Source organism: Gymnodraco acuticeps, unplaced genomic scaffold, assembly GCF_902827175.1.
Source record: "Gymnodraco acuticeps unplaced genomic scaffold, fGymAcu1.1, whole genome shotgun sequence".
Taxonomy (NCBI): domain Eukaryota; kingdom Metazoa; phylum Chordata; class Actinopteri; order Perciformes; family Bathydraconidae; genus Gymnodraco; species Gymnodraco acuticeps.
In genome coordinates, this window is record NW_022990135.1 from 3873079 (window position 1) to 3899966 (window position 26888).

The 26888-nt window shown below is 40.4% G+C and overlaps 4 protein-coding genes across 7 annotated transcripts in view; 1 reads left to right on the plus strand and 3 right to left on the minus strand.

Annotated features, from left to right (window-relative positions):
* Window positions 1-692: 692 nt before the first annotated feature.
* timmdc1 (translocase of inner mitochondrial membrane domain containing 1) lies at window positions 693-9501 on the minus strand. Of its 2 annotated transcripts, none has more exons than XM_034216999.1 (8): window positions 9308-9501; window positions 8076-8466; window positions 7041-7206; window positions 3933-4021; window positions 3593-3660; window positions 3038-3116; window positions 1795-1905; window positions 693-1663 (listed from the first exon to the last, which is right to left on the minus strand). In XM_034216999.1, exons 2-8 carry the CDS (start codon window positions 8384-8386, stop codon window positions 1513-1515), a joined length of 975 nt encoding a protein of 324 aa, XP_034072890.1. In that variant the 5' UTR covers window positions 8387-8466; window positions 9308-9501; the 3' UTR covers window positions 693-1512. The 2 variants fall into 2 exon arrangements, with proteins under 2 accessions (XP_034072890.1, XP_034072889.1); XM_034216998.1 differs by having other exon boundaries at window positions 8076-8396; window positions 9308-9500.
* Window positions 9502-9939: 438 nt separating this feature from the next.
* Window positions 9940-15900, minus strand: poglut1 (protein O-glucosyltransferase 1). 2 transcript variants are annotated; one of them, XM_034216996.1, is made up of 11 exons: window positions 15400-15900; window positions 14263-14353; window positions 13998-14141; window positions 13750-13909; window positions 13534-13655; window positions 13258-13317; window positions 13017-13116; window positions 12460-12518; window positions 12173-12340; window positions 11058-11114; window positions 9940-10979 (listed from the first exon to the last, which is right to left on the minus strand). In XM_034216996.1, the coding sequence occupies exons 1-11, from the start codon at window positions 15470-15472 to the stop codon at window positions 10823-10825; spliced, it is 1191 nt and encodes a 396-aa protein (XP_034072887.1). In that variant the 5' UTR covers window positions 15473-15900; the 3' UTR covers window positions 9940-10822. The 2 variants fall into 2 exon arrangements, with proteins under 2 accessions (XP_034072887.1, XP_034072888.1); XM_034216997.1 differs by having other exon boundaries at window positions 13750-13885; window positions 15400-15886.
* A 114-nt stretch (window positions 15901-16014) lies between these two features.
* On the plus strand, window positions 16015-20670 carry LOC117546679 (calsequestrin-2-like). Its single transcript, XM_034216995.1, has 11 exons — window positions 16015-16371; window positions 17902-17986; window positions 18091-18191; window positions 18505-18613; window positions 19120-19193; window positions 19289-19419; window positions 19489-19534; window positions 19616-19670; window positions 19751-19851; window positions 19930-20004; window positions 20081-20670. The coding sequence occupies exons 1-11, from the start codon at window positions 16129-16131 to the stop codon at window positions 20288-20290; spliced, it is 1230 nt and encodes a 409-aa protein (XP_034072886.1). The 5' UTR covers window positions 16015-16128; the 3' UTR covers window positions 20291-20670.
* Window positions 20671-22241: 1571 nt separating this feature from the next.
* LOC117546706 (vang-like protein 1) overlaps window positions 22242-26888 on the minus strand; it is a 41456-nt gene continuing 36809 nt past the window's right edge. For both annotated transcript variants that reach the window (XM_034217046.1, XM_034217043.1), the window contains exons 8-9: window positions 25221-25455; window positions 22242-24900 (exon numbers count right to left, since the gene is read on the minus strand). In XM_034217046.1, coding sequence (XP_034072937.1) covers window positions 24640-24900; window positions 25221-25455 — 496 coding nt within the window. In that variant the 3' untranslated portion in view covers window positions 22242-24639. The remainder of the gene's footprint in view (window positions 24901-25220; window positions 25456-26888) is intronic.

Below are 26888 nucleotides of genomic sequence, written 5' to 3' on the forward strand. Positions count from 1 at the left end.
ATGTAGCGTTTTGTGCGTGGAAACTACAGAGAATGTGTTATAATAATGGATATTTAGTTTTTGTGTCCCCCAAGCTTACTTCAAATATTTTAAATGAAAGGAAACTACAAAATGTATTTTAAAGCACTGAATTAAAGAAACAGGGTGTTTTGCATTACAATGTAAAACTAAATATATATATTTTGTTTTTGTTTTATAATAATTAGTTGTCTTTGTAGTAGACAACACACATTTTTGCATGTCCTCACTGAGCATCATCACATATTCATTGAATATTAAAGAAATAACAATTGCCAATTATACCAACATTTTGATGCTAATATAATCATATGCGTGTGTACTTTAACTGAGAAAAAATAAAAGTCTGAAAAAATACATGAAATTGCACTATTGACTCTCGTCCCCCAGTTTGTTTCAACCCCGTCACGCTATACATTTTACCCCCCTATTAAAATAATGGATCAGTCCATGTGACATCTGCATTGAGTGAGTTTCAGGTCCAAGCCTACCTGCCACAGATCAAAGCTGTTTCTATTGGCTGCCCATCTGCATGTGAGCAGTCTCCCTGCATCCCTGGGCCCCAGCTGCTGCTGTGTCACATCTTGTTTACACCAGGGGCCACGGCTGTGTTTGACCTAGTTGCTGAAAAGCCCCAGAGGCAAAGTTGGAAACAAACTACACAGACACAGAAAATGTGGGGAAATTACAGAAGCCATTTTTTGGACAGACATGAAGGACATTTGTCAGTTACTTCTAGAACAATAACTGAATGGGCAGAAAGGTCAGTTCAGGTCTGGGCAGGCAGGGTTGGCATACAAAATGCATTGTTTTATTTGAATTGACCAAATGTATTATTACATTACATTTAGCTGTCGCTTTTATCCAAAGCGACTTACAATAAGTGCGTTCGACCAACAAAATACAAACTTGAAGAAAACAGAATCATATAAGTACATCAGGTTTCATAGAGCTAAAACATTTCAAGTGCTACTCAACTGGCTTTAGATAAGCCAGCCCTTTAATATATATATTATATATAAGTATTATTTATTCACAAGAAGCCAATATTGAAAAGCATAAGCTCACTGATTTTAAAAACGTCTGTTAGAGATTCAAACAAGGTGACTTGATCTCAGGTTGTCGATACATCTGTGTAAATATATGTTCACTTTATTTGAAGATGTTTTAGTGATTTTTAAATCTCATTATTTGTTTCACTCAATTCTGTAATATGTTAAATCAACTGGAAATAACACATATGATCTTTGAAAAGTAAAGCCAGATGATGTGGAGTCCATTTAAAGATGTTATCTTTCCAAAATGTGGCCAACTCCCAATATCTGAGGACTTGTGGTCCTCACAAAGACAGATGTACACAGGTCAGTGGTTGGTGATGTGAAGCAGTTTCCATTCAGTTTAAGAGTCCAGACAGAGAAGGGACCAATGTCTCCTCCCAGTTGTGTGAAGTCCCACCTTCAATGTTCAACAGAGAAGTCAGTGAGGCAGCTACTGTCATTCGCTGGGAGATTCCTGAGTCACGTCCTCGTTCTTTGGTAAACTGAGCAGCTCCTGGATCCTCTGCATGTCCTCATTGGCTTCCTCTGCCTGAGAGCCCACGTTCAGATCTCCGATCAGTTCTTCTGTCACGTTCAGTCGGTCCGTCCTTCAGGGAAAAGAAGGAGAGGGACAGGTGACTTGAGGATGACACCAACTTCGAATTAACATTTTTAGTTTTAATGCTAATATCCTATAAAAAGTGTAAAAATAATGTTAAAGTCTTCTGATATATCTCACCATTCTGCGAGTTTAAGATCGTACAGTTCACTGCGCTCTCTCCTCCTTCGGTCTCTGGAATTGTTTCCTGCCATCGACTGCATGCCGACGATCAGAGCGCCGGTGGGCAACCTGCGAGGGGGAAACGCAAATATCAAAAATATATGAGAACACAATACCAAGCAGAACACAAACCTGTATACTTCTAATGTGTGGGCACACCAGGTGATACATATATGTAATGTAACATCTATGGTTGACACTTTCCTGGACATGTCAACACTGAGGACACTGGGTCTGTAATAGATTCCTGAAACACTTCCTGCTATAGTATAATCTGTTTGCAACACATCCAGCTTTCACATGTGAGCAGCTACTTTATTTACTGTTATTTGCACCCTTGTAATAAACGAGTGGCATATCCCCTCATTGGTGTTTCACAAAGTCACGCTTCCCTCTGCCATGTGCCCCGGACGAGAGGCCGAATCTGGGCTGAGATCTGGAGCGTGATGTGCTTTACGATTAGCTGCCTGCTTTCATCTGGCGCTCTTCGGTCCCCACTGCACCTGACGGGGCCGGGGCTGTTTGCACACATCAGACGCTCCAGGTGGCCGGTCACTCAGGCAGACAGCGAGGAGGGGAGGAAGCCATGAGAGTGTGTAGCCAGCAGGAGAAACAGAGCAGGGCTGAGCCAAGTGATGATCACAGAGACGATCCAAACCAGCCCCTCCAGTCTGTTACACCATCAAACACCTCACACTCATTCTCCATTACACAATCAGATCCGCTCTTGGCTCTGTGCGGTCGGCAGAAAGCTGCCAGAGGAGCGAGTGAAAGTGGGACAGAGAGAGAAGAAAGGGTGGAGGAGAGGGGGGTGAAGCATAAGTCCAGATCAGAGCATGGTAGAGTGAGATGAGATGCTGGAATAACAGAGATGGTAGAGTCGGAGCAGGGCAGCTGCTGCCTTGGCCTGCCTCCTTGCTCTAGTACCCAGAACACGGCCCTCTGCGGTGCACATGAGTCCCTCTGGCCCCGTAAAACAGAGAAGAAGGGGGGGTGGGGGTCCAGCTGGGCGACAGAGGGTTGCTGGGAGGGACGCAGCTGGCTGCCAGAGTGCTCTCTGCTCTCAGGCACGAACGTGGACACAAGCACGAGCAAATACGCATTGCAGCCTTTGACAATGTAACTCACGTGTGAGGAACGATTTAGAAATGTTACTGTAACAGGTGGATGTGTTGGACACTTGTGGAAGCAGAAGCCTTACCCCAGTACCGTTCCGATGACGGTCCCTGCCAGCAGCCCCCCCAGGCCCAGGTTCAGCCTGAACAGACCTCCAGTCACAGCTGCTCAAACACACACACACACATCTCATCATCATCAATAACTTAATGTGCTGTTATATTTACTGTCTATGTTAAAACAATTCATCTGGTTGAATGAGGATTACAAAAGTTTCACTACTATGGTCAGTAACAAACATTCTACCAATCGTATCAACATTTGGGAAGCCGAAGATGGCATCCATGCATATTGGAAATGATTGTTTCTTTAAATAGTACAATTCAATTTTCCGGGCAGTGGATTCATGAAGTAATGCCTTTTATTTATCAATGGATGGACATTGTTATGCATTACTTACAAAACTGTAGAAGACATATGACAGGATATGAGGTGAGAGAGAGTGCAATAAAAGGCCCTCGACTTGTGAACTGGTGCCAGTAACATCGTAATGATGACTCTCAGACAGAGATGTGTGATTGTGACGAGAGCGCTCCGTCTGCTTTTCCTGCACAAATAACATAAAAACATTGCGACTCACCTCCAGCTGCGGCATAATGGCTGAGTGCGTTCTTGTCCCGGTAGACGGACAGCCCGGTGCTGACAGAACTATAGAGGTAAGGAAACAGACAAGGGAAGAGGGAGAGGAACCAAGCCATTTAAGGACATGTTGAACATGAAATTGACTGCTACACATTTAGCAGCAAGTTGTTGCCACAGAGCCTGTTAGTTTGCTCTGACTCCCGTAACTTGGAGCCAAACAAATAAACAGGCCTTTCTGGTATTTCAGTTGAGAGGAGAATAACCGGAACTAATTCATCTTTGTTGAGTTTCTTTGTAAACAACAACATGTTCATTCAATGAATAATGTGTCTGCTTACTTGAATAACGTGACGAAAGCAGCCACTCTCCAGCTCCATCTCCATCCATATCTCACAAATCCTCGGATTGCTGCATTATGGGCTGAGCGCTGATTTGGACAAAAATCAGAAGGTTGAATGTTATTACCATGATGCTATAAGATTAACTATACAAATATCTCCCTGTAGTGCAGTCTTTTTTTACTAGTACATAATCAGCAAGGATTACGAGTAGAGTCAAAATGTACAGGGCTGCTCAATTAATCGTATTTTAATCGCGATTACGATTATGGCTTGCAACGATTACGAAAACAACGTAATCGAAATAAAACCATTATTTTTTTTATTATTACTTTTTTTTTTTTGGGTCAGTTGAATTATACTTAAAGTTCAGGGTAATCAACTGTTAAAAACATACTGTTCACATTTTTTTTTCTCCAAAAAATTGATCTTTTCAAAGTAAATGAATAATCGCATTTAATAATCGCAATTATAATTATTGACCCAAATAATCGAGATTATGATTTTTGCCATAATCGAGCAGCCGTATACAGGACTCGGAATTATCATCACAAAACTAACTGATGAGTGTGCAAAACAAACAGTGAGGAATATTAGACAATGGAGGTTACAGTTACTTTACTCCTTATACCTGACCTTGACTTTGTACACCTTTGTTGCAGAAGTTGGAAGTAGTGGAGTACAAATACTTCGTTACTGTACTTAAGTACATTTTCTTGGTATCAGTACATTACTCCACTACTTTTTACTTTGACTTCTTACACTTTGAACACAAATACCTGTACTTTCTACTTCTTACATGTTGAACACAAATACCTGTACTTTCTACTTCTTACATGTTGAACACAAATGCCTGTACTTTCTACTTCTTACATGTTGAACTCAAATACCTGTACTTTCTACTTCTTACATGTTGAACTCAAATACCTGTACTTTCTACTTCTTACATTTGAACACAAATACCTGTACTTTCTACTTCTCACATGTTGAACACAAATACCTGTACTTTCTACTTCTTACATGTTGAACACAAATACCTGTACTTTCTACTTCTTACATGTTGAACACAAATACCTGTACTTTCTACTTCTTACATGTTGAACACAAATACCTGTACTTTCTACTTCTTACATGTTGAACACAAATACCTGTACTTTCTACTTCTTACATGTTGAACTCAAATACCTGTACTTTCTACTTCTTACATTTGAACACAAATACCTGTACTTTCTACTTCTTACATGTTGAACCCAAATACCTGTACTTTCTACTTCTTACATGTTGAACACAAATACCTGTACTTTCTACTTCTTACATTTGAACTCAAATACCTGTACTTTCTACTTCTCACATGTTGAACACAAATACCTGTACTTTCTACTTCTTACATGTTGAACACAAATACCTGTACTTTCTACTTCTTACATGTTGAACCCAAATACCTGTACTTTCTACTTCTTACATGTTGAACACAAATACCTGTACTTTCTACTTCTTACATGTTGAACTCAAATACCTGTACTTTCTACTTCTTACATGTTGAACCCAAATACCTGTACTTTCTACTTCTTACATGTTGAACACAAATACCTGTACTTTCTACTTCTTACATGTTGAACACAAATACCTGTACTTTCTACTTCTCACATGTTGAACACAAATACCTGTACTTTCTACTTCTTACATGTTGAACACAAATACCTGTACTTTCTACTTCTTACATGTTGAACTCAAATACCTGTACTTTCTACTTCTCACATGTTGAACACAAATACCTGTACTTTCTACTTCTCACATGTTGAACACAAATACCTGTACTTTCTACTTCTTACATGTTGAACACAAATACCTGTACTTTCTACTTCTTACATGTTGAACTCAAATACCTGTACTTTCTACTTCTTACATGTTGAACCCAAATACCTGTACTTTCTACTTCTTACATGTTGAACACAAATACCTGTACTTTCTACTTCTTACATGTTGAACACAAATACCTGTACTTTCTACTTCTTACATGTTGAACACAAATACCTGTACTTTCTACTTCTTACATGTTGAACTCAAATACCTGTACTTTCTACTTCTCACATGTTGAACCCAAATACCTGTACTTTCTACTTCTTACATGTTGAACCCAAATACCTGTACTTTCTACTTCTTATATGTTGAACTCAAATACCTGTACTTTCTACTTCTTACATGTTGAACTCAAATACCTGTACTTTCTACTTCTTACATGTTGAACACAAATACCTGTACTTTCTACTTCTTACATGTTGAACTCAAATACCTGTACTTTCTACTTCTTACATGTTGAACTCAAACACCTGTACTTTCTACTTCTTACATGTTGAACACAAATACCTGTACTTTCTACTTCTTACATGTTGAACTCAAATACCTGTACTTTCTACTTCTTACATGTTGAACTCAAATACCTGTACTTTCTACTTCTTACATGTTGAACACAAATACCTGTACTTTCTACTTCTTACATGTTGAACTCAAATACCTGTACTTTCTACTTCTTACATGTTGAACACAAATACCTGTACTTTCTACTTCTTACATGTTGAACCCAAATACCTGTACTTTCTACTTCTTACATGTTGAACCCAAATACTTGTACTTTCTACTTCTTACATGTTGAACTCAAATACCTGTACTTTCTACTTCTTACATGTTGAACTCAAATACCTGTACTTTCTACTTCTCTCATTTTCCAAACAGCTGGTTCCTTTAGTTTGAATGTGTGTTTGGTGGCGTGATCATTATTATTTAGAGTCATTGCGTGCCTATTGATTTGAACACGATCCGTGTATCCATCATTTCCTGGTCTTCTCTAAAGAAGAGGGACCAATGGAAACGTTGTCATGTTGCCGTTGTTCAGCATGGAAACATTCATTAGCTAACAATGACATTATTGTTCTATTAATATAAAGGGAGGTCAGGTACTCTTTAAAACAGCTGCTAGTTATGGGTACTTTTTACTGAAGTACATTTCGAAGCCCATACTTAGGATAGGATGTGTTTACTTTTGCCATCTTTGTTCAACAGTAGAGTTAATGACACTTCCACACTCAGACAGTCCACTCGTCCACTCACCACTGCCTCCATTCGGCTGCTGTAGAGCTCTGCCTGGCTGATCTGGATGTATCTCTGCCTGGCGTGGTGGGCTGCAGGCAGGCCTCCGTACAGCATGCCGGCCAGGGCACCCACCACCCCGCTCTTTATCACGCTGGTCAGCTCCTCAGGGTACATGTGTTTCGCACTGCAGGGAGACAAGAGATCCACCTCCTTTAACACACAAATCAATGCCAAGTTTACAAATAAATAACCTAAAGAAGTTCTTTATGAACTAAATCGGATCATTCAGAGTGTATTCAACTTAACAAGAGCTTATTGTAGTAGCAGTACCATACTTTAAACAGTTATCAAACTAAAAAACAGCGTGAAAAAAATGGTATCAAGCTGTCCTTCCATATTTTTGTTACAGTGAAATTACATATTTAATGCATTCAATGATTTCACTTTTTTACTACTGTGTGCATAGATTCTCCTATTTGAAAAACAACAGCAACAAATACAATTGTTACAATAACTATGAAGTAATGTCTCTATGATAGTATGAAAGATTCTAGTTCGAATCCACTCGTTCCTAGTGGTCCTTCTCTGTTTGGTCAAGGACGAATTATTGACAGTGTAAATCCTTGTGTATTCTTAATGTACACTCCCTTTGTCCTAAAGGTCACATGTGATGCTAAACGCTTAAATACAAATTATGTAATTGATTTTTGAAACCCCAAATGTGCTAAGCATGCACAAACAACCGGTCATTCCTCACGAATGTTGTCGTGGAGAGAATAAGCTTCAGGAAAGTTTGGTCTGTGTTAATTGAGTAGCAGACATTCTGAATGTGTGTGTCAAAAATAAATACTGTATACCTCAGTGGTGTATGGCTTTTTAGGAATTACACACAAAGGTATTTTTTTATGTCACTTAAGTAAAAGTCATCACATTTCAAGTTAAACAAATATTCTTAGAGATAGCTGTATGACATAGCGGGTCACTTGACTTAAGACAGCACAAAAGATAAGTGAAAGAACAGAAGACAAGTCATGAAGGAACAGAAATACCAACTCCATTTGAAAGAGGTCTTTGATGCGGTCCCATCCCGTGTCTGTTAATTCTGGCCTGCGCATGTTGCTCCACATGGCGCTGGGAGAGGGGATGGGTGGAGGACTGGTTGAAGAGGAGGAGGAAGAGGGCATCTGTGCGGGCTGGGCAGCAGCCACATCAGCTGCATGGACCCTGGGGAGCAGGGAGCAGAAGGGAGGAGGCCTGGCGCTCTGGAGGAGGCCCTGCAGTAGGCCGGTGCTCCACGTGCCCCCGGAGGGTGAATCTGCCCGTCTCTGTGGGGCGGGGCCCGGTCTGGGCTGCTCTGGATACATCACGCTTCAGCTGGCAGAGAGGGAGAAACACACGGCCGTGGGTTGGGATGTTGCACTCTGTCTCCATCTAAATAAACAGCCTGAGGGCAAATGTAATCCTGTCAGGGCACACAGGCTGTCCAACTCAGCAGCTGTTAAATGGTCCTCTCAAAACACACTGGGCTCACAAGCAGCCTTTCTGGGAAAGCGTTTCTTTATGGACTTTAAAATGATGTTTCGTGCACTGCTGCGACCCTCAGGTCCTCTGAGCAGGGTGGGCTGGTCCAGGTTCAAACATTACTAAAAAGGTTGCTGTATATATTAACAACAGAAGTGCCAGAAAATGCCATATGACTCATAATATTTGTCTTTTGGTCTTGTAGTCCAGTAAAAGTAGAAATACGACAGAATAAAAAGACATGCATTAAAATAATATGTATGAGTACTTAAACGTATAGTAGCAAAAGTAATAGTTATGCTTCATGCGATATAGGATGTTCAACTTAATGCTGCAGCTAGTAAAGGTGGAGCCAATATATATATATATATATATATATATATATATATATATATATTGCCAGTTAGCTCAAAAAAACATTGTGATTTTAATTTAGTTTTAATAATCTAAATCTGCTAAATAACTAAAGCTTTCAAATCCAAGCAGTAGAGTAAAAAGTGCCTCTGGTTACATTCCAGGACGCACATGTGAATTACTGTTAGCTTTTGTTATACATCCTTTTAAATAATATACTTGTCTAGGTTTATTTTTTTTCTATATGTCTGTGTCATTTTATAAAATACATTTCTAACTGGCTAAATATTCCAAAAGGTTAATACAAAATGTAAGCAGTCAAACTGTCCGATAAAGGGAGCTTCACTATGGTCAACACTTAGCATGCTATTAGCATCTGTAATATTTGTGATATAAATGAAGCATCTTACCAGAAAGCAGCACAGAAATGATCACTCAAAAGGCGTTTGTTTTAAGTAACCAACCCGTAGTTATGGTAAACGAACTCCAGATAGTTTACACATTTCTGTTTTTAATCATTTAACCTCCTGTCGGATGCTTCAAAACGGTGACTTTCCCATAACCTGCCGGTGTTCCGACCTTTGACCTCGGAGTCCACAGCGACACAAACCACAGCGCCCCCTGCGGTGGATGAGTGAACAACAGGCTGCATGTGGAAAGCTACTACACGGTCTTAGATCACATGAAAAAAACATTTTTAATATTAGTCAAAGTCAGGACATTTAAAAAAACAAAGATTTAACACTGTATTCATATCATGACTTCAACATCAATTTCGTTTTTTTTAAAAATACTGCAAATGTGTGCATATCTCAGATGTTCTACTTTCTATGAGTTAATATACCAATTGATTGCTGTTGCAGTTTCTGAGATACACACATTTTATAACACACACTGTATTAGTTTCTGTGTATATGGGACTATTGCTTTTCCTATAATACATAGTAAACAGTAGTTCCATGTGCCCATGTATGATAAGAAAAACTCTTTAAAGCTGGTTTGACCCATTTTTAAATGTCAAAATTAGAGTTGCAGGCAGAAATGGTTTAGGAACTAAACTGTTTATTGGCATAAAAACAAAAATCCTGCACCTCACACTTAAACCGGATACCTCTTCACTTCTTTCTGGTCGCATCTACTGTACATACTGTGATAGTGATCTTCACTTTAATAGTGTCAAAAATAACCTTACATGGGTGAGAATCAGCTGTTATGCATTACAATGTAAATATTACAACATATTCAACATGATCCTGCATCAACTACACACCGTCTATCATCTCTTAACACACATTCTTTTCAAAAGGAAAAAACAATTAATGTTTATTGGAAACTCCACAGATCAAAATATATTCATTATTGCTTACTGCTGGCACTTGGAATGAAATGTTGAAGGAAAAAAAATCTAAGCATAATTGTTCAACAAGTAAAAGTACATGTTCTAATGCCACTTGGTAAAGGGATGCTGTAGTTACCCAAGATGTCCAGTAGAGGAGAGTGTAACAAATAGATTTGTGACCATTACATTACTATTAACAGGGATTAAATATGGAATTTTAGCTCATGGTTCTCAGTGTTTCCCATATTATTCAACATACTAGAACAAATACAAAAAAAACAGTTCTTTATGGGGCTTAATCCTCCCACTGGTAGACTGCATTAGATATGTAACAGCATGGCATGTGTAACTATTATTATTATCTTTATCGGTACAACTTTTGTAGATATTTAAGCAGCAGACAAAAGTGACATAAAGAAATTAAAACCAAAGAATTCTGATATCCAAGACGATGATTATAATTCAATTAAAAGTCCCATTTTACAGCGGCTTTTGGAAAGTGGTTTGATGTGATGTGAAATCTGGGACCTACGTGTTGCGGTGTGTGATTACATTCATGTTTGAGAGTCCTTCACTGCAGAGCCTCTCATAGCTCCGTCCTGCCCGCTCTGTGCACGATCTGGTTGTAGTTGCTATTTAGTTTTGGTTTGTAGGTGAGTAGACTGCTGAAATCAGTGAGGAGTCTCTCCCAGTAGCAGGAAACGTCTTTCATCCGCAGGTGCTCCAGGATGAACTCCTTACCCCTGTGAGGAAACACACAACTGCAGTCAGTTCGCCGTTATCTCACTTTCAGTTCAAACACAAATGTTAAAATATGTGACCTTGAGGCGATCTCCTGTGCAATGTCATCGTTCTCTTTGACAAACTGTAGCAGTTCCCTGAGGAGAGAGAACATGTAAAAGACATATCAACGTTGAGCGTGCATACAAAGGAGATTCACACCTTCATATATGAGAATTCACACCCTGAGAACATTAAAACAAAATGCCTTTTGTGCCAAATACATTCATTCAAGTACCGACCTGCACATTTATGATCTTCATTAATCAGTCACACGTCTGGGACTATCAGGTTTTCCGACTGTAACACCTTCACATGTGTAAATATATAGCGCTGACATACATCAATCTTGTATCACAGATTACAGGCTTTTTAAATATTACAAAAGAACCACAAAATATGATTGGGGAAGCAGCTTTTATCCATTACACTGCCAAACATTTTAGAGACCTATTTGAATGACAACTGAAAACATATATTTTCTTTAAACTCAGCCTGCAATATTCCACTTCTACTGCTCTTTTTAAAAATGTTTTTATGTAATGTATTTATAAATGGTGTCTTATTGTTGTCCTACTCTTTACCGAGAAGGTTATCTGTTGTTAACTTTCTGATTTTTACTTCACCAGTGAGGTGTTTGTGATTTTGTTGTTTATGGTGTTGAACAAAACCTGAAAGTCCCTTCAGCGTGTGTCAAACACAGACCTTGGGTGTTTCTCAATGTCAAGGACGCTTCCTTGGTAGGACATGTCTTCCGAGTCACTTCCTTCAGAAGCGAGGCAAGAATCCTTCCTAGCCACGGAAAACGAATAATGGTGGAACAGGCTAACAGGTGTGCGTCATATGCGAGGCCCCGCCTTAAATGGAGCACGATTTCCGCCAAAGATTGGAAATTGGTCCGTGCGCAAAGCATTGTGGGGATTTTAAGACCGCGGAGGATACACATGTGCAGCCTCGAAATGTCTCGCTACGAAGGACGCCGGGCTCGGTAGAATTCCAAGTATGCTGGACATTGGAACAGTCCTTCGGCGGGACTCGATGACGTAGCATCCTTGAAATAGTGGCTCTGGAGCATCCTTCCTTGACATTGAGAAACACCCCTTATTTCCGACATCTGACCACAAAGTTATCAACAAGGAAATGTCCGGCAATATACCTGACATCCGATAGGTCCTGCTGCACGGGGATGTAATGGACCCAGGGCCGCAGCTGAGGGTAGAAGAACTCCTGCCATTCATCCCCAACATGGAACACCAGAGCCCCGCAGAGGAAGAGGTGTTTGAAGCGGAAGCTGGCCGCCACGCCTCGGAAGTTGAATAAATATCTGCAGGCGGATAGACAAAGACAGGGGAGATGGTTGAGATAGCCCACAGATCAAATTAGCATTATTTTTGCAGACCGTCAGTAAATCTTAAAACGTCCGTCATTCAAAATCCTGCTCACTTGTATTTGCAGTGATCGACCAGGGGGATTTCTTTGGCAGGGGGTCTCCCCAGTGTGTCCTAACACAGAGAGGAAAACACAGGTTAGTAAATAATTATCACAGACTTTCAGATTTCACTTTTGATTAAATATAAAAGTAAAGAATAAAGGGTCCTGAAGCTTTTAATCTCAACCATCGTTACACAGGAAGGGTCAAAATAAGGGAGATATTTGATATTATATTTTATAATCTGGCTCTTAAATTAATTCACATTTTTGAAAATTAACCGTAAGCGCTTTCACATAGTAGAGTATACTTATTATTTCACTATTAAATTAGATCTGTTGGTGCTATAATAACCCAAATGATGTTTGGTTACAGAAGAGTTACTAATTCAAATAATCATGTCATTCTTTATAACCTACATTTTGAGCACTTGATTCCAAATCCAAGAACAATTGGAAACACCACATCAACAATCCTAATGTTTTCAAGGATTTCCAGCACCCATAGGTTCCCTGCGTTATGTGTGTATGGACCTATGGTATGGACCCAGGTGTGTTTACTGTTTACTGACCCTTTCAGACTTCCAGGCCTGGTTCTTGGTGTACTCTGCGTCCACCAGCTCTGGAGCCTCTCTGGAGAGGAGGATCAGAGGGTCGCGCTCTGCACTGGTTCTATCAAAGTCAAAGAAATATACAGAAGAGAATGACTTTAGAGGAGGTGGGGACTGCCAACTGTGGTAAGAAGATAGTTGAGTAAAGGGTTTTTGAGTGACATTAAAACATTTGGTATCTTGTTCGAGTCTCAAGACTGACCTGGAGCCTCTGAAGAATCCTCTGGACTCTTTCTGATTCCACGGCCACTGAGCTGCAGACCTAGCACAACACATCACATGGTTAAAGCACACTGAAGTGATACTGTGCTCCAAACTATTGTTATTTAGGCGTTCCATTTATCAATTTCTTGAATTATGCCATTACAAATGTTTTTTAGACATCTCATTAAGTGGATCAAACTGCAACAATCGTTAGACTAGTATTATTTTGATGTTAAAACCTAAAGAGGAGAGCAAATAAGATGCTAAATATTACTTTTTAAGGTCGTCCCTCATCAGGTCCCATCGCCCCAGTCCAGTGGGGTATATGGGCCACACGGCAGGCCCCCCCTCCCAAAATGTCCACGCAGGGTACATGATGTCCTGGTAGTCTGCCGTCTACACAAATCAAACATATCAAATACCAGTAATTGTATTTAATAAACTTTGTGTGTGTGTGTGTTTTCACATGTAAATGAAGCTACTGTCTGACCTTACTGAAAGAGAAGACAGGCAGGGTGGGCTTCACCCAGCTGGGGACTTGTGGGTAATCTCTGACATTCACCACCATCTCCAGGTCAGGTAACCTGTCAATCACCTCCAGGATGAAATGCTCCACCCCACTGCACCTGGAAAGAGAACAGATGTATAGAGACTGATCTTTTAGTCAGCTTACACTTAGAGGGCAAAGTGTTCCTTCCCCCACAGAGTCCAATAGAAATGTGAAATGTCTCTCCTCACCTGGCAGGAAACATGCAGTTTCGTTCTCTGTACAGCTTGTGTCCGATGATCTGGTAGTGTGTGCCCACGCCTCTCTGAACAGTCGCAGCCATGACATCCTCGGAGATGAATCCTTTAAAAGGCTGCAGATCACCTTGAAGGACGCTGAAAACCGACATTAAAAAATCATCAAATCCACATTTCGTAATACAAAAAATTCAACTGGCACAGTAGTGATTCAACCATATGTACTAGAAAAGCAAGCACACATTGTCCTCTCACTCACCTCAGATGGCAGCTGCAGTTGACAGGATTGCAGGGAGTGTGTTCTTTCACAGCATCAGAAATTCTGTCTCTAATGTTCTTCCACGGTTGGCCTGAAATAAATGCAAATTATGTCAGAATATAAATTCATATTGGATTAAGATTCCTAGCGTTTACCGCTTCCAAGGCTGATTCATCCCATCATGTGAGAGAGAGCTTATTGCGTCAGTATCCCCCATGACCCTGTCCCAAACAAGACCAGAGATACAACTATGAACAAGTCAGGTCACTTAAAGTATATTAAAACGCCAATAAATGGCATTACTAGTGGAATCCTGAAGCTGATGAAATGCAATTCTGAGAGGAAACAGTTACAGGATAAAAGGAGCCAGCCTCTTTGCTAGCAATAAATATTAAAATGCATACACATACTAATACATAAATAAATAAATAAGGAATCATCTTTTTCAGGGGAAATTCTTTCTAGGAGTAAATTGACATTCATAAAGCCCAGTTTATATTCCTGTAAAGACAGGACTTAATAATAATAATAATAGAAAATAATACTTTTATTTGCCTTATTTGAAAATAATACTTTTATTTGCCTCAATGTTAAGTTTTGTGTTGTCACATGTTAGCAGTGTTTATTTTTACATGAGTAAATACAGACTATGCTTGTGGGTCAGCCTGGACTTCGTTTTACCTTAAAAAATAGCCGAAAAATATCTTGAATTGTGCATTGTTTTATTTCCTGTTCCACACATTATATCAAGACAGCATAAACGTTACTGTTTTAGTTTGTCTGAGTAAACAGAGTGCAGAAAGCCAGAACATTTGTTAGAGCTAACTACCCTTAGCTGACCTGTTGCCAAAAAACGAAAACGTCTTAATTAATGTAACCATTTAATTAATACGAATCTTATTTTAAAATGTCAATGGAGGCACAACTTTTAACCAGAGCTAATGCAACCCTTAAAGTGAACACAGTTAGCTTAGTGGAGTTAGCTCACAGGCTAGTCAGCTAGCTCGTGAAGTGATGAATGACTTCCAACATCAAAAGTTATCTCAAGTAGGTACAGCGAAACTAAATGCACTCAAGTCGTACAGCCACTTTCTAAAAAAAGGTTTAATGAGTCGTATTTTTTAAAACATGTATTACCTGAGGCAGGAAACAAACATAAAAGACAAAGTTGCAACAGTATTAAAACCCTCCACAGCCAAAAGCGCTCCATTTCTCTCTCTATCCTCCAGCTATGTCTGAGAGGAGCAACAAAGCGCTGATCTGTGATCTACTACTCTGGGCTGGATGCAGTCGGTACGGTAAAGCGCACTTCGAAATTCATTTAAAGGTTACACTACCGTAACGTTTAGAAGACTTGCTTACTTTTTCATTAAAGGAATACTGCTCACACAATCTCTCTTTGCATATACACATTCTGCCTGTCTGATAAATGAATCAATAAACCAATCTTTATTCATTTAAAGCATGAAATCTTATTTTCCAGTGCATAGTATTATACAATTAAAGGGTGATTAAATCCCCACGGTTCCTCTGTTCTAATTGAACAATGTATGTCAAGGGCATAGATGACTGGATGATTGTCCATGGGTTGTTAAGATGAGTTGGGGAGAGAAGAGGAGGAAAGAAAGAGACTGAGTGACAGAGAGAGAGAGAGAGAGAGAGAGAGAGAGAGAGAGAGAGAGAGAGAGAGAGAGAGAGAAGAGAGAGAGAGAGAGAGGAGAGAGAGAGAGAGAGAGAGAGAGAGAAGCAGAAAGAGACATAGGAAATAGGGCTGACAGTTTTGTAAGAACTTTTCATTTTTGCTAGGCAGTTCTTTAACTTCTCGGCAGACAAAAAGTGTGGAAACACGTCAATTACTGAGCAACAATGCACCAAATCTGTCTCTCTCTGCTCTCTGGTCTTTGCCTTTGCTTGTTTTCCCTTTGCTGTGCTGAGGAAGGTCTTGAGTTCCCCAATTTTGACGGGAAGGACAGGGTGCTGGACATTAACGAGCGCAACTACAAGAAGGCCCTGAAGAGATACGACCTGCTGTGCCTCTTCTACCACGAGCCGCTGCCCGCCAACAAAGGCCTGCAGAAGAGGTTCCAGATGACCGAGCTGGTGCTGGAGGTGAGGAGGAGGAGGAGGAGAGACACAGAGAACCACAAAGAAACAGTGTTAAAGTAAAGGTCATGGTAGACTGATATTCTCTCTTTTATAGAAAAAGCCTGAAATAACTGTAATGTGTTTCAATGCTCCGTAAAACTCTGCATCTTATTTCAGAAAAACAACTTTATTTATTATTGGTTGGGAAATGATTTAATAATTTGGTATTACTGCAGTTAATAATGTTAGTCATCAATTGTAAGTCAGTTGGATGAAATATCTTAACATCTGTTTGATGGACGGCCATCAATGACTGACATTTCTATTAAATTCATTGACATTTATATAAAACAGAACAAAAAAATGTTGCATTTGAAAAAAAAATATTACTGAAATAATTAATCAATTATCCTAAAAGTTTCTGATACATTTTCAGTCGATTCAGGTTTGATTCAGGAACTACAAAACTCATTCCATGCCATCAGCCTGAATTAAATATGGTTATTATTAGCCAATGAGCATACCAGTAGCAAGTAGCATTTAGTCTTCTTGCTTCATAAATGGCATAAACAATTCATCAATTATGATAATAGTTAGCCATACGTTTTCCACCCTTTTACTACAAATCTGTAATTTCCCAGACACCACCGTTGACTTCTTCAGGTATGCACCTGAATCCTGCCGAAAAGACACCATTACTGATGGAAGACGTGTGTTGTGACATAGTGTATGTTTCCCCGACATATCTTATGTCACATAGAGCTTATATCTCTGCGGGCTACACTTGCAGCCTCACCATTGTGCACGTATGATTCTAACCTGTCAAAACATTTTACGGACAGGAAAACCAGACACTGAAGGCATCATTCTTCCTCTGCCTGCATTATGTGTCACACATGTGTCACCTGCACATTCTTCACTGGCAGGAAGTAATTTAATCCCATAATGGGCCCTCCTCTGTGTGTCCTATGTGTCTAGGGATTGTTTCTAGGTCATTTTAGTAATTATAGCTTGCTCCCAAAACTCTTTACTATCTGGCGTTGAACTAGAAATACTTTTTTTCCACATTAATGAGCTAAAAGCGGGCCCATGTCTTTACCTTTTCATTATAGCTTTTGCATTCCTGTCATGCACTGAAAACAGAATAACATTCAGTTAAAAATCAAAAGTCTCTCTTTATATCTGCTTTTTTCCTTAAGCAGTCCTGACTCACTCTGACTAAAATCTCTCCTCACACACACACACACACACACACACACACACACACACACACACACACACACACACACACCACACACACACACACACACACACACACACACACACACACACACACACACACTTTGTGTTGACAAAGACGGCAGCAGCTCAATTACACAGCGTAGAAATTGGCCGAATAGATGCAGGGTGTGTAGAGTAAAAGATGGTATCTATTGAGTCTCTTTTCAACAGTTAAACACAGGACTGCTGTTTGTGTTTATGTGATAAACCAAAAATGCATAGCTTACGTGATAAGTCGTATGCTGACTGACATTTGTCTGTGTGACCACCCAGCTCACAGCTCAGGTGCTGGAGGACAAAGACATCGGCTTTGGGATGGTGGACTCCCAGAAGGATGTGAAAGTAGCCAAAAAGCTGGGTATGACTCATCTGTCTGCATCATTCCATTCCCTGTGTATGACTTTGCTTTCCCTGGAACTATTTGAACTATTGTCTTTGCTACTCGGCTATATTCTCCATTAGGTCTTGAAGAGGTGGGCAGCTTGTACGTGTTCAAGGACGACCGTGTCATTGAGTTTGATGGAGAGCTCTCCGCAGACACACTGGTGGAGTTTCTGCTGGATGTGAGTGGAAATCTTAACCTGATATGTTTTAAATGTGTAATATTGGAATCAATTGAGAAAGGGAATGCTGAAGTTAGCAAGAGAAGAGTAGCTTTCATGTCATGTCAAAGGTATCTCTTATCAGAGTCATAATCTGTGACATTTTCACATGAGTTCCAATAATGATTTTATATTTTGGGGAAACTAGTTGCAAATTAGGAGGGTTTTCCCACACTTAAATGTTCACAGATGCATCTTGGGAGTGGTCGTTAACTGCTATCTCAAAGATTTGAAGTCAAAATCACTGACCTGTTTTTTTTTTACTGCCCCCAAGGTGCTGGAGGACCCAGTAGAAATGCTCAATAACGCCATGGAGCTGCGAGCCTTCGAGAGGATGGAGGAAGACATCCGCCTCATTGGATATTTCAAGGGAGAAGATTCATGTTAGTGTTAAGAAACACAGGAAATAAATCCATGTACACCTCTTCTCTGTCCCATTAACTTGCCTCACAGTCCCTGATGGGTTTCAGAGGCTAATGGAGTTATACACCATGCGAAAGGGAAACCTGATTCCAGACTCTCAGTCCCCTTTAAATAGCTTCTAGTTCTCTGTCTAACAGGTCAAACTGCAATTATAGTTCCTCTAAAAAAAGTGAGACAGGGAAGATGCTATCTGGTCCGATATCCAGTTATAGGTTGGTCCTTGGTTGTGACCTTGCATGGAGCAGAGCCAGGAGCGAGTTATAAGCGCATACAACTGTATTGGGGAGACGTTTTACTTGCTGGTGAATACAGTCGAATCATCAAATTAAATGAAGCGAGTGTGTCACTGCTCGCCTTCCTGATCACATACTGTACATTATGGTTGGGATGTGGGCAGGATGTCAACAAAGCATTTGTCTGCCCTTCTGCCGGTTCCTCATCTCTCTCTCTGTCTACTTTTCCTCAGACTACAAAGCTTTTCAGGAGGCCTCAGAGCGATTTCAACCTTACATCAAGTTCTTCGCAACATTTAGTAAATCTGTAAGTTTCGCTGCACAACATGAATGTTGTGAATGTTCATATAGCAGAATGTAGACATGATTGATTATGAAACCCTGGCATGTTGTGTGTTTCAGGTGGCCAAACATCTCTCCCTGAAGATGAACGAGGTGAATTTCTACGAGCCCTTCATGGAGGAGCCGGCCATCCTGCCGGGCCGGCCTCTGTCAGAGATGGACATTGTTGATTTTGTCAACCAGCACCGAAGGTTTGTTGTATTTTTCGAGGATTTTTTCAATATTGTTCAAGCATTTTATGAAAATATGCTCTTTTACAGGGCTACTTTGAGGAAGCTCCGGGCAGAGAACATGTTTGAAACATGGGTGAGTCCTGACAAGAGTTCGCAACTAAAATGATTGAAAATAATTGTTTTAAGGTGAATACTAATGTTTTTCCATTCCTAGGAGGATGACATGGACGGCATACATATTGTTGCGTTTGCTGAGGAGGAAGATCCAGGTTTCAGCCTTCTCATTTTGCCCTTGTTTCCCTTTTAAGTTGTAGTACCCAAAGCTCAGGTTCTGTTCTGTCCTCCTCAGATGGCTATGAGTTTCTGGAGATCCTGAAAGACGTGGCCAGAGACAACACCAACAACCCAGAGCTCAGCATCGTCTGGATCGACCCAGATGACTTCCCTCTGGTCTGTCTCATTATTAGCTTAGCATTTCTAAGAGTATCAAAACTTTTGTCACGGATACCTAACTTTGTTTGTCTTCAGCTGACCACGTATTGGGAAAAAACCTTCAAGTTGGACCTGTTCCGACCTCAGATTGGTGTGGTCAACGTCACAGATGTAAGTAATGATGAGTGAACTCTTACACGTCGTTACCGTAGAGAATGAACTCTTACCTTAACTTTCTGTGTTCCAGGCGGACAGCGTGTGGCTGGACATGTCCAACGATGAAGACCTGCCCTCCCCTGAGGAGCTGGAGGACTGGATAGAGGACGTCCTGTCAGGGAGGGTGAACACGGAGGACGACGATGAGTCTATGGACGACCAGGAGGACCCTGAAGGGTACATCCCAGAGGACAGCTCCGAAAGTCAGGACCCGGAGGAGGAAGAGGACGGAGATGACTAACTCACTGTTGAGGGTGGGTGTCCAGCCAGGTCAGACCTGGGTCAAAACTGGCAACACCCACATTACTGAGAAAGTATTTCTTTATCTAATTGTTTGAGTAAAATAAAAAGGATGTATGGTTTAATAAAAATGCAGGCCATGAAAACAAAGAGCTAAAAAATGCTCCTTAAGACTGAGATTCTTTCAGTCAGATAAGTCTTTGTGAGATCTGTTGACACATATGTTAATATCAAAAATGATCATAAGGTTGAGATAAGATAAGATAAGAGGGATTGTGTCTATCTACGTGAAGATAATATACCAAAAGTGTTTTGTTCTTCTAATTAGAAAATAACTTGAACTGTTTTCTTGTGATGAATTCAGAACCGAATAAAAGTATATTCCGACAACCTGCTAGTGTTTTCATTTGAACCACCTCTGCTGTTTTACGGTGTGTGAGAACACACAGTTCCCTCGCTCAATAACAGGGTCCAGACTGATGCTAAAGACAGCAGATTGACATTTTCTCCCTCAACCAATGAGCGTTTTTCGCCTTGAATTATTCACACAGCAGTGAATAATTCAGCATCATTATGCCTCCTAATGGGAGAAGGGACCCCGGCAGTGGGGCTGGGGGAGACGAGGTGAAATGCCCGACAAACTGCATAAGGAGCGGACATACCATGAATTAATAATACAGGGCCATGCATGAATGATTATTCCCCCGGAGGTGTGTAAACAGGATGCGTGTGTCATACTGTGGGATTTACACATAATCCATGCAGCCAGATTTGAGATAAGAACATCCAAGTGTTAAACGTGACCCGAGGCAAGGAGACGTGACACACTCTCTCCTGAGGAAAAGGAAGCAGACAGTGTCAGGATGTTCTGGGGTTTACATAATCCTGTTGATGTCAAGTGTGCTGGTGTTTAACATGACAAAAAGGGAGGCAGGAGGATTGAAGTCTCACACACAAAAACATCCGTGCTGCGATGACAGCAACACAAAGAGGGTGTGAGGGTTTAACAGCTTAGGGTGTTAAGGTTTCTGTTCAAGACTCTCACTCTGCACACGAGTCATTACCAAGCAGATAGAGAGGGAGGAATGAAGGGGAAGGACAACATCCCATTAAGATGCAAATGTCCTTCATTTCCCTCTCTCCACATGTGCTCCTCGGACAGAGCAGGGTACGGGAGGATTACGCCGGGGACAGATGAGTTCCGACAGGCGGCTCCCGCTCTCAGGGGTACGAGGTTGTTTGTTTCCAGCGCCGGACACCCACATTCATTTGCCCACAAGGCCCAGCTGCGACGCTCTCTGACAGGCTGATGGCAAGCCAATTACCGTTGAGCTTCGTGACAACAAAAAGCCGCCAAATCAAGGCCAAAAAAGACAATTTTGCTCCAACATGTCACACAGCAGGAGCAGAGGCTTAATGGGCAGCGACAGAGCGGGTGTTAGCAGGCCAGTAGCCGAGGGGGGGGGGGGGGGGGGGGGGGGGGGGAACTAGTGCACATGGAGAGGCTGAGAGAATAGAGAGACATGTCATGAAACACATCTGAAATTACAATGGCAAACAAATGCAATGAAGATAGATTTTAGGGTGAAATATCAAATGATCAGCAGTCAACTTTGATTTATAATGAGCCTATAATGCGCTTTATCCATAGTCACAATAGTCTGTTGTTCTTTGTATCTCGATATGAAAGTGTAATTTTAAGAGGTTTTAAAGAGGTAAAACCACCTTAAATTGACAAAATAATGTAAAATACCTCTTAATTTGGATTCAAAAGGACTGCAATCTTACAGTTTGGTTGCAAATACAAGTGATGGCAAAACAAATCCCCAAAAAGAATTGATAAATTAATAGAAAATGTTACATGTCAAGATATTTCAAGTGGATTATATGTATGGTTGAAGGGGTTAAATGGTATATAGATAACAACTCAATAAAAGTAGGGATATCAAAAGTCCAATGTTACAAATGTTCATAAAAATGTTTATTGTTTTTACAAATGCTAATGCTGTGAAACTGAACCATGTCTTACATTGCAAACGCCAAAGCATCATCATGTATCCGTCCCCACAACAGAGCACTGTAACCTGGCAACAGCGCGACACATGGTGGAGATGTAGGGGGGGGGGGGGGGGGTTGTCGTGTGAACTGGAATGGCATCTATATACATTCAGACACACATGCATGTTTACATAAATAGATACAGTGTAAAAACAGGAGGCACAGTCACATTGGGTTCGTACAAAGTTCCTCTGCCGGTACAAAATGTGACCTTTCAAAACAGCAAAAGTGTGTTTTTTTAAAGTTCTCCCAAGGTGGTTTAAAAGTTAGAAGTGTATAGTGGAAAAGTTTGCTAAAATGAGCAGTGCTTCGTCCAGGCACACACACCAAAAATATCAGGTTTCCCAGCCAGAGGGCAGCACTGGACAACCCTGCTCTCAGACAGAAGATAATCACTCACTTTTCTTCTAGAAGTTCTCTTTTAATACTTAAGTTAATATGCCTGATCAGTTCATTGTTGTGCCTTTAGCTTAATTGAACTGCATTCTTCTGGCTTAATCAGGTGAAAGAAAGATCTGGAAACTGTGTAAGAGGTGAGACAAGGTAGTAAAAGAAAACCAGACAGACTAGTTAAAAGGAGGTTCCGCCCTTCACACACTCTTTGTCATCTCATACTGCATGTATAGTCATACAAGTGAACTGTGTGAGCCCTGAAAGATAAAATCATACTTTAAATACTGTACATTCTCAAATATTGGCCCTTATTTAGCCCTGTTGGGTTGGCAAATTCAGTGTAATGTGTATTTCCACAGCACTGCAGAGGGTCTTGTCACATTCCTCCAGAATTTCCAAATGAATTGGCTGTTACAGTCGAGCGCTAACCAGTAGTTGTAGAGAAGGTACTATACTTTATTCCAATTATAAATACCACACAGTGAAAAGTCAAAGTCCTGTTTTGAAAATGTTACCTTTAAAAAGTATGTAAGTATAACTATACAAATGCATTACAGAAAGGTTTCCTGTGACTGTTTAAACTATTATCATTATTAATTATTATATTAATTAATTTATGATTATAATCATTACGGATTAAGCAAACTATATCTTTGGTTAAAAATTGTGAAGAAATTGGAAATTCCGTCACAATAAACCAAAGTGATTTGCCCGACAAATAGTCAAATAAATTACGTTTAAATGTAAATGATTGAAATGCAAATCAGAATAAAAGTACAATATTTCACACTAAACTAAAAAACAACGTCAGTAAAGTACAAGTACCTTAAAGTTGTACTTGTTACACCTTTGCTTACCACATTTAGCTGGGCTTTTAGTGTGAAAAACGTCAGGAAATGTTGACGGTAGTTTGACATTGAGCAGGAGTACGAAAGTATAAAAACAATATTGTATGTCAACAACATGACCTGACTGTTGTACTGATATATGCAGTTCAGTGGAAATACTCATTATACTAGATTGACTATGCGAGCTGCAGTGTTTAGATCAGGGAGCAGTCAAGGATAATCAAATGTGGCCTTTTATATGAGAATATACAGTATTTAAACTTCAGTAACCTGCACAGGGAGTATTCAGTAGTACTTTTTTTTGTGACATGGTTATTCCTGTCTCTGCTTTCCCCTTCCATCGCGTCCGGAGAAGGTTAGTGAACCGATGAGGCAGGGCAAATGTTTTTGGGCATGCGTCCATGAGCGTCTCTCATGATCCGCATCGTTGTTTAACATGTGTGTGTTGTTCCCAACTGGAGTGGAAATATCCCTCATGTTGCTCCACTGCACCTGGAGAAGATCAGAGAATAAGCACCCAAGTGTATGGAGCTCTTCAGGTGTAGGGGTAGTGATGAGGAAAACAGTCTGACGTCCTCTTTGAGCAGGCTGCGATCATCCTTTCTGTCTTTTCATTTAGAAACCAACATAAATGTGCACTTGATACAAAGTCTGATTTAAGTTTTTACGCCAGATGGATGCGTCCAAAAAGAGGGTACAAATTCTTCAACACAGGCACCATCTTCGTCTTGTGTTTCCATGTTTCAAATATTTAAATACAAGTCATAAAATCGACGTCCTTAGTGGTTTTCTCTCCAGCAAAAGGAAGGAGTGATTGTGTTGACACAACATGACACACGTGCACACACAGATACACCCGTAACCGTGTCCGAGGCGTCCGAGTCAAACCGCCATCTTTTGATTTCGTCCAAATCAAACATATAAAGATCAATATATTCAAACATGAGTGTAATATATATTCATATGTAATATATAAAAAATAAAAACTGCAAACCCAAAGTGAAAACATCCGAGACAGGGTGAGGAATAAAAAAAGAGAGCGTTTGGAGAGCTACACGGAGGTTTCCGACTGTAGCCGCAGGACAAACTTGTGTGACTTGGGGTCGATGTACTCCTCCGACATCTGGATGTACGGGATCTTCTTGGTGGTCACGACCAGGCTGAAGTCCACACACTTCAGCTGGAAGACGCAGCCGTCCGATAGGCCGCTGGTGACCGAGGCGTCGCTGATCAGGGTCCACTGACGGGCCAACCAGTGGCTCCGGCTGTACTGCAGGGTGGGGCCCGCGCTCAGGTAGCTCTCCAGGAACGCCTGGGGGGGGAAGGGACATAAACACACTTTACTTTATATTCAACGGTAATCTATTTAAAAAAAGATATACACCCTAAATCATTTTTTTATGCTAAAGCAGGGGTGTCCAAACCTTTTTCACTGAGGGCCGCATACAGAAAAATACACAAAGGACTGGGCCACTCACCCGATCTGAGGTTTATTGTATACTATATATATATTATTGTATAGTTATAATTTAGCAAAATCAATTGGACAACGGGCCGCATTTGGCCCCTGGTCCGTAGTTTGGACACCCCTGTGCTAAAGTATGTGTGATGTCTTGAGGTCAGAGGTGTGACCTTGGGCGTCATGTTGTTGGTGATGCAGAAGGCCAGGTGCTGCTGGATGCTCTCCATGCTGTGGCAGTGCTGCTGCTTGGTGGTCCTCAGGTACTTCTGCAGGGCGCGGGCCATGGAGGGGAAGATGGCCTGCGCCGCCTCCCGGGAGTCCATCACGTCCACCGGGGTCTTCTTCTGCTCCTCCTCCTGCATGCGCTTGATGTGTGTGAACGCCTCCTCCACCGCCACCACCAGTCTGAGGAGACAGCAAACAGAAGTGAACAACGGCAACATGACAACGTTTTCATTGGTCCCTCTTCTTTAAGAAGTAGAAAGTACAGGTATTTGTGTTCAACATGTAAGAAGTAGAAAGTACAGGTATTTGTGTTCAACATGTAAGAAGTAGAAAGTACAGGTATTTGAGTTCAACATGTAAGAAGTAGAAAGTACAGGTATTTGTGTTCAACATGTAAGAAGTAGAAAGTACAGGTATTTGAGTTCAACATGTAAGAAGTAGAAAGTACAGGTATTTGTGTTCAACATGTAAGAAGTAGAAAGTACAGGTATTTGTGTTCAACATGTAAGAAGTAGAAAGTACAGGTATTTGAGTTCAACATGTAAGAAGTAGAAAGTACAGGTATTTGTGTTCAACATGTAAGAAGTAGAAAGTACAGGTATTTGAGTTCAACATGTAAGAAGTAGAAAGTACAGGTATTTGTGTTCAACATGTAAGAAGTAGAAAGTACAGGTATTTGAGTTCAACATGTAAGAAGTAGAAAGTACAGGTATTTGTGTTCAACATGTAAGAAGTAGAAAGTACAGGTATTTGAGTTCAATATGTAAGAAGTAGAAAGTACAGGTATTTGAGTTCAACATGTAAGAAGTAGAAAGTACAGGTATTTGTGTTCAACATGTAAGAAGTAGAAAGTACAGGTATTTGAGTTCAATATGTAAGAAGTAGAAAGTACAGGTATTTGAGTTCAACATGTAAGAAGTAGAAAGTACAGGTATTTGTGTTCAACATGTAAGAAGTAGAAAGTACAGGTATTTGAGTTCAACATGTGAGAAGTAGAAAGTACAGGTATTTGAGTTCAACATGTAAGAAGTAGAAAGTACAGGTATTTGTGTTCAACATGTAAGAAGTAGAAAGTACAGGTATTTGAGTTCAACATGTAAGAAGTAGAAAGTACAGGTATTTGAGTTCAACATGTAAGAAGTAGAAAGTACAGGTATTTGTGTTCAACATGTGAGAAGTAGAAAGTACAGGTATTTGTGTTCAACATGTGAGAAGTAGAAAGTACAGGTATTTGTGTTCAACATGTGAGAAGTAGAAAGTACAGGTATTTGTGTTCAACATGTGAGAAGTAGAAAGTACAGGTATTTGTGTTCAACATGTGAGAAGTAGAAAGTACAGGTATTTGAGTTCAACATGTAAGAAGTAGAAAGTACAGGTATTTGTGTTCAACATGTGAGAAGTAGAAAGTACAGGTATTTGTGTTCAACAGGTGAGAAGTAGAAAGTACAGGTATTTGTGTTCAACATGTAAGAAGTAGAAAGTACAGGTATTTGAGTTCAACATGTGAGAAGTAGAAAGTACAGGTATTTGTGTTCAACATGTGAGAAGTAGAAAGTACAGGTATTTGTGTTCAACATGTAAGAAGTAGAAAGTACAGGTATTTGTGTTCAACA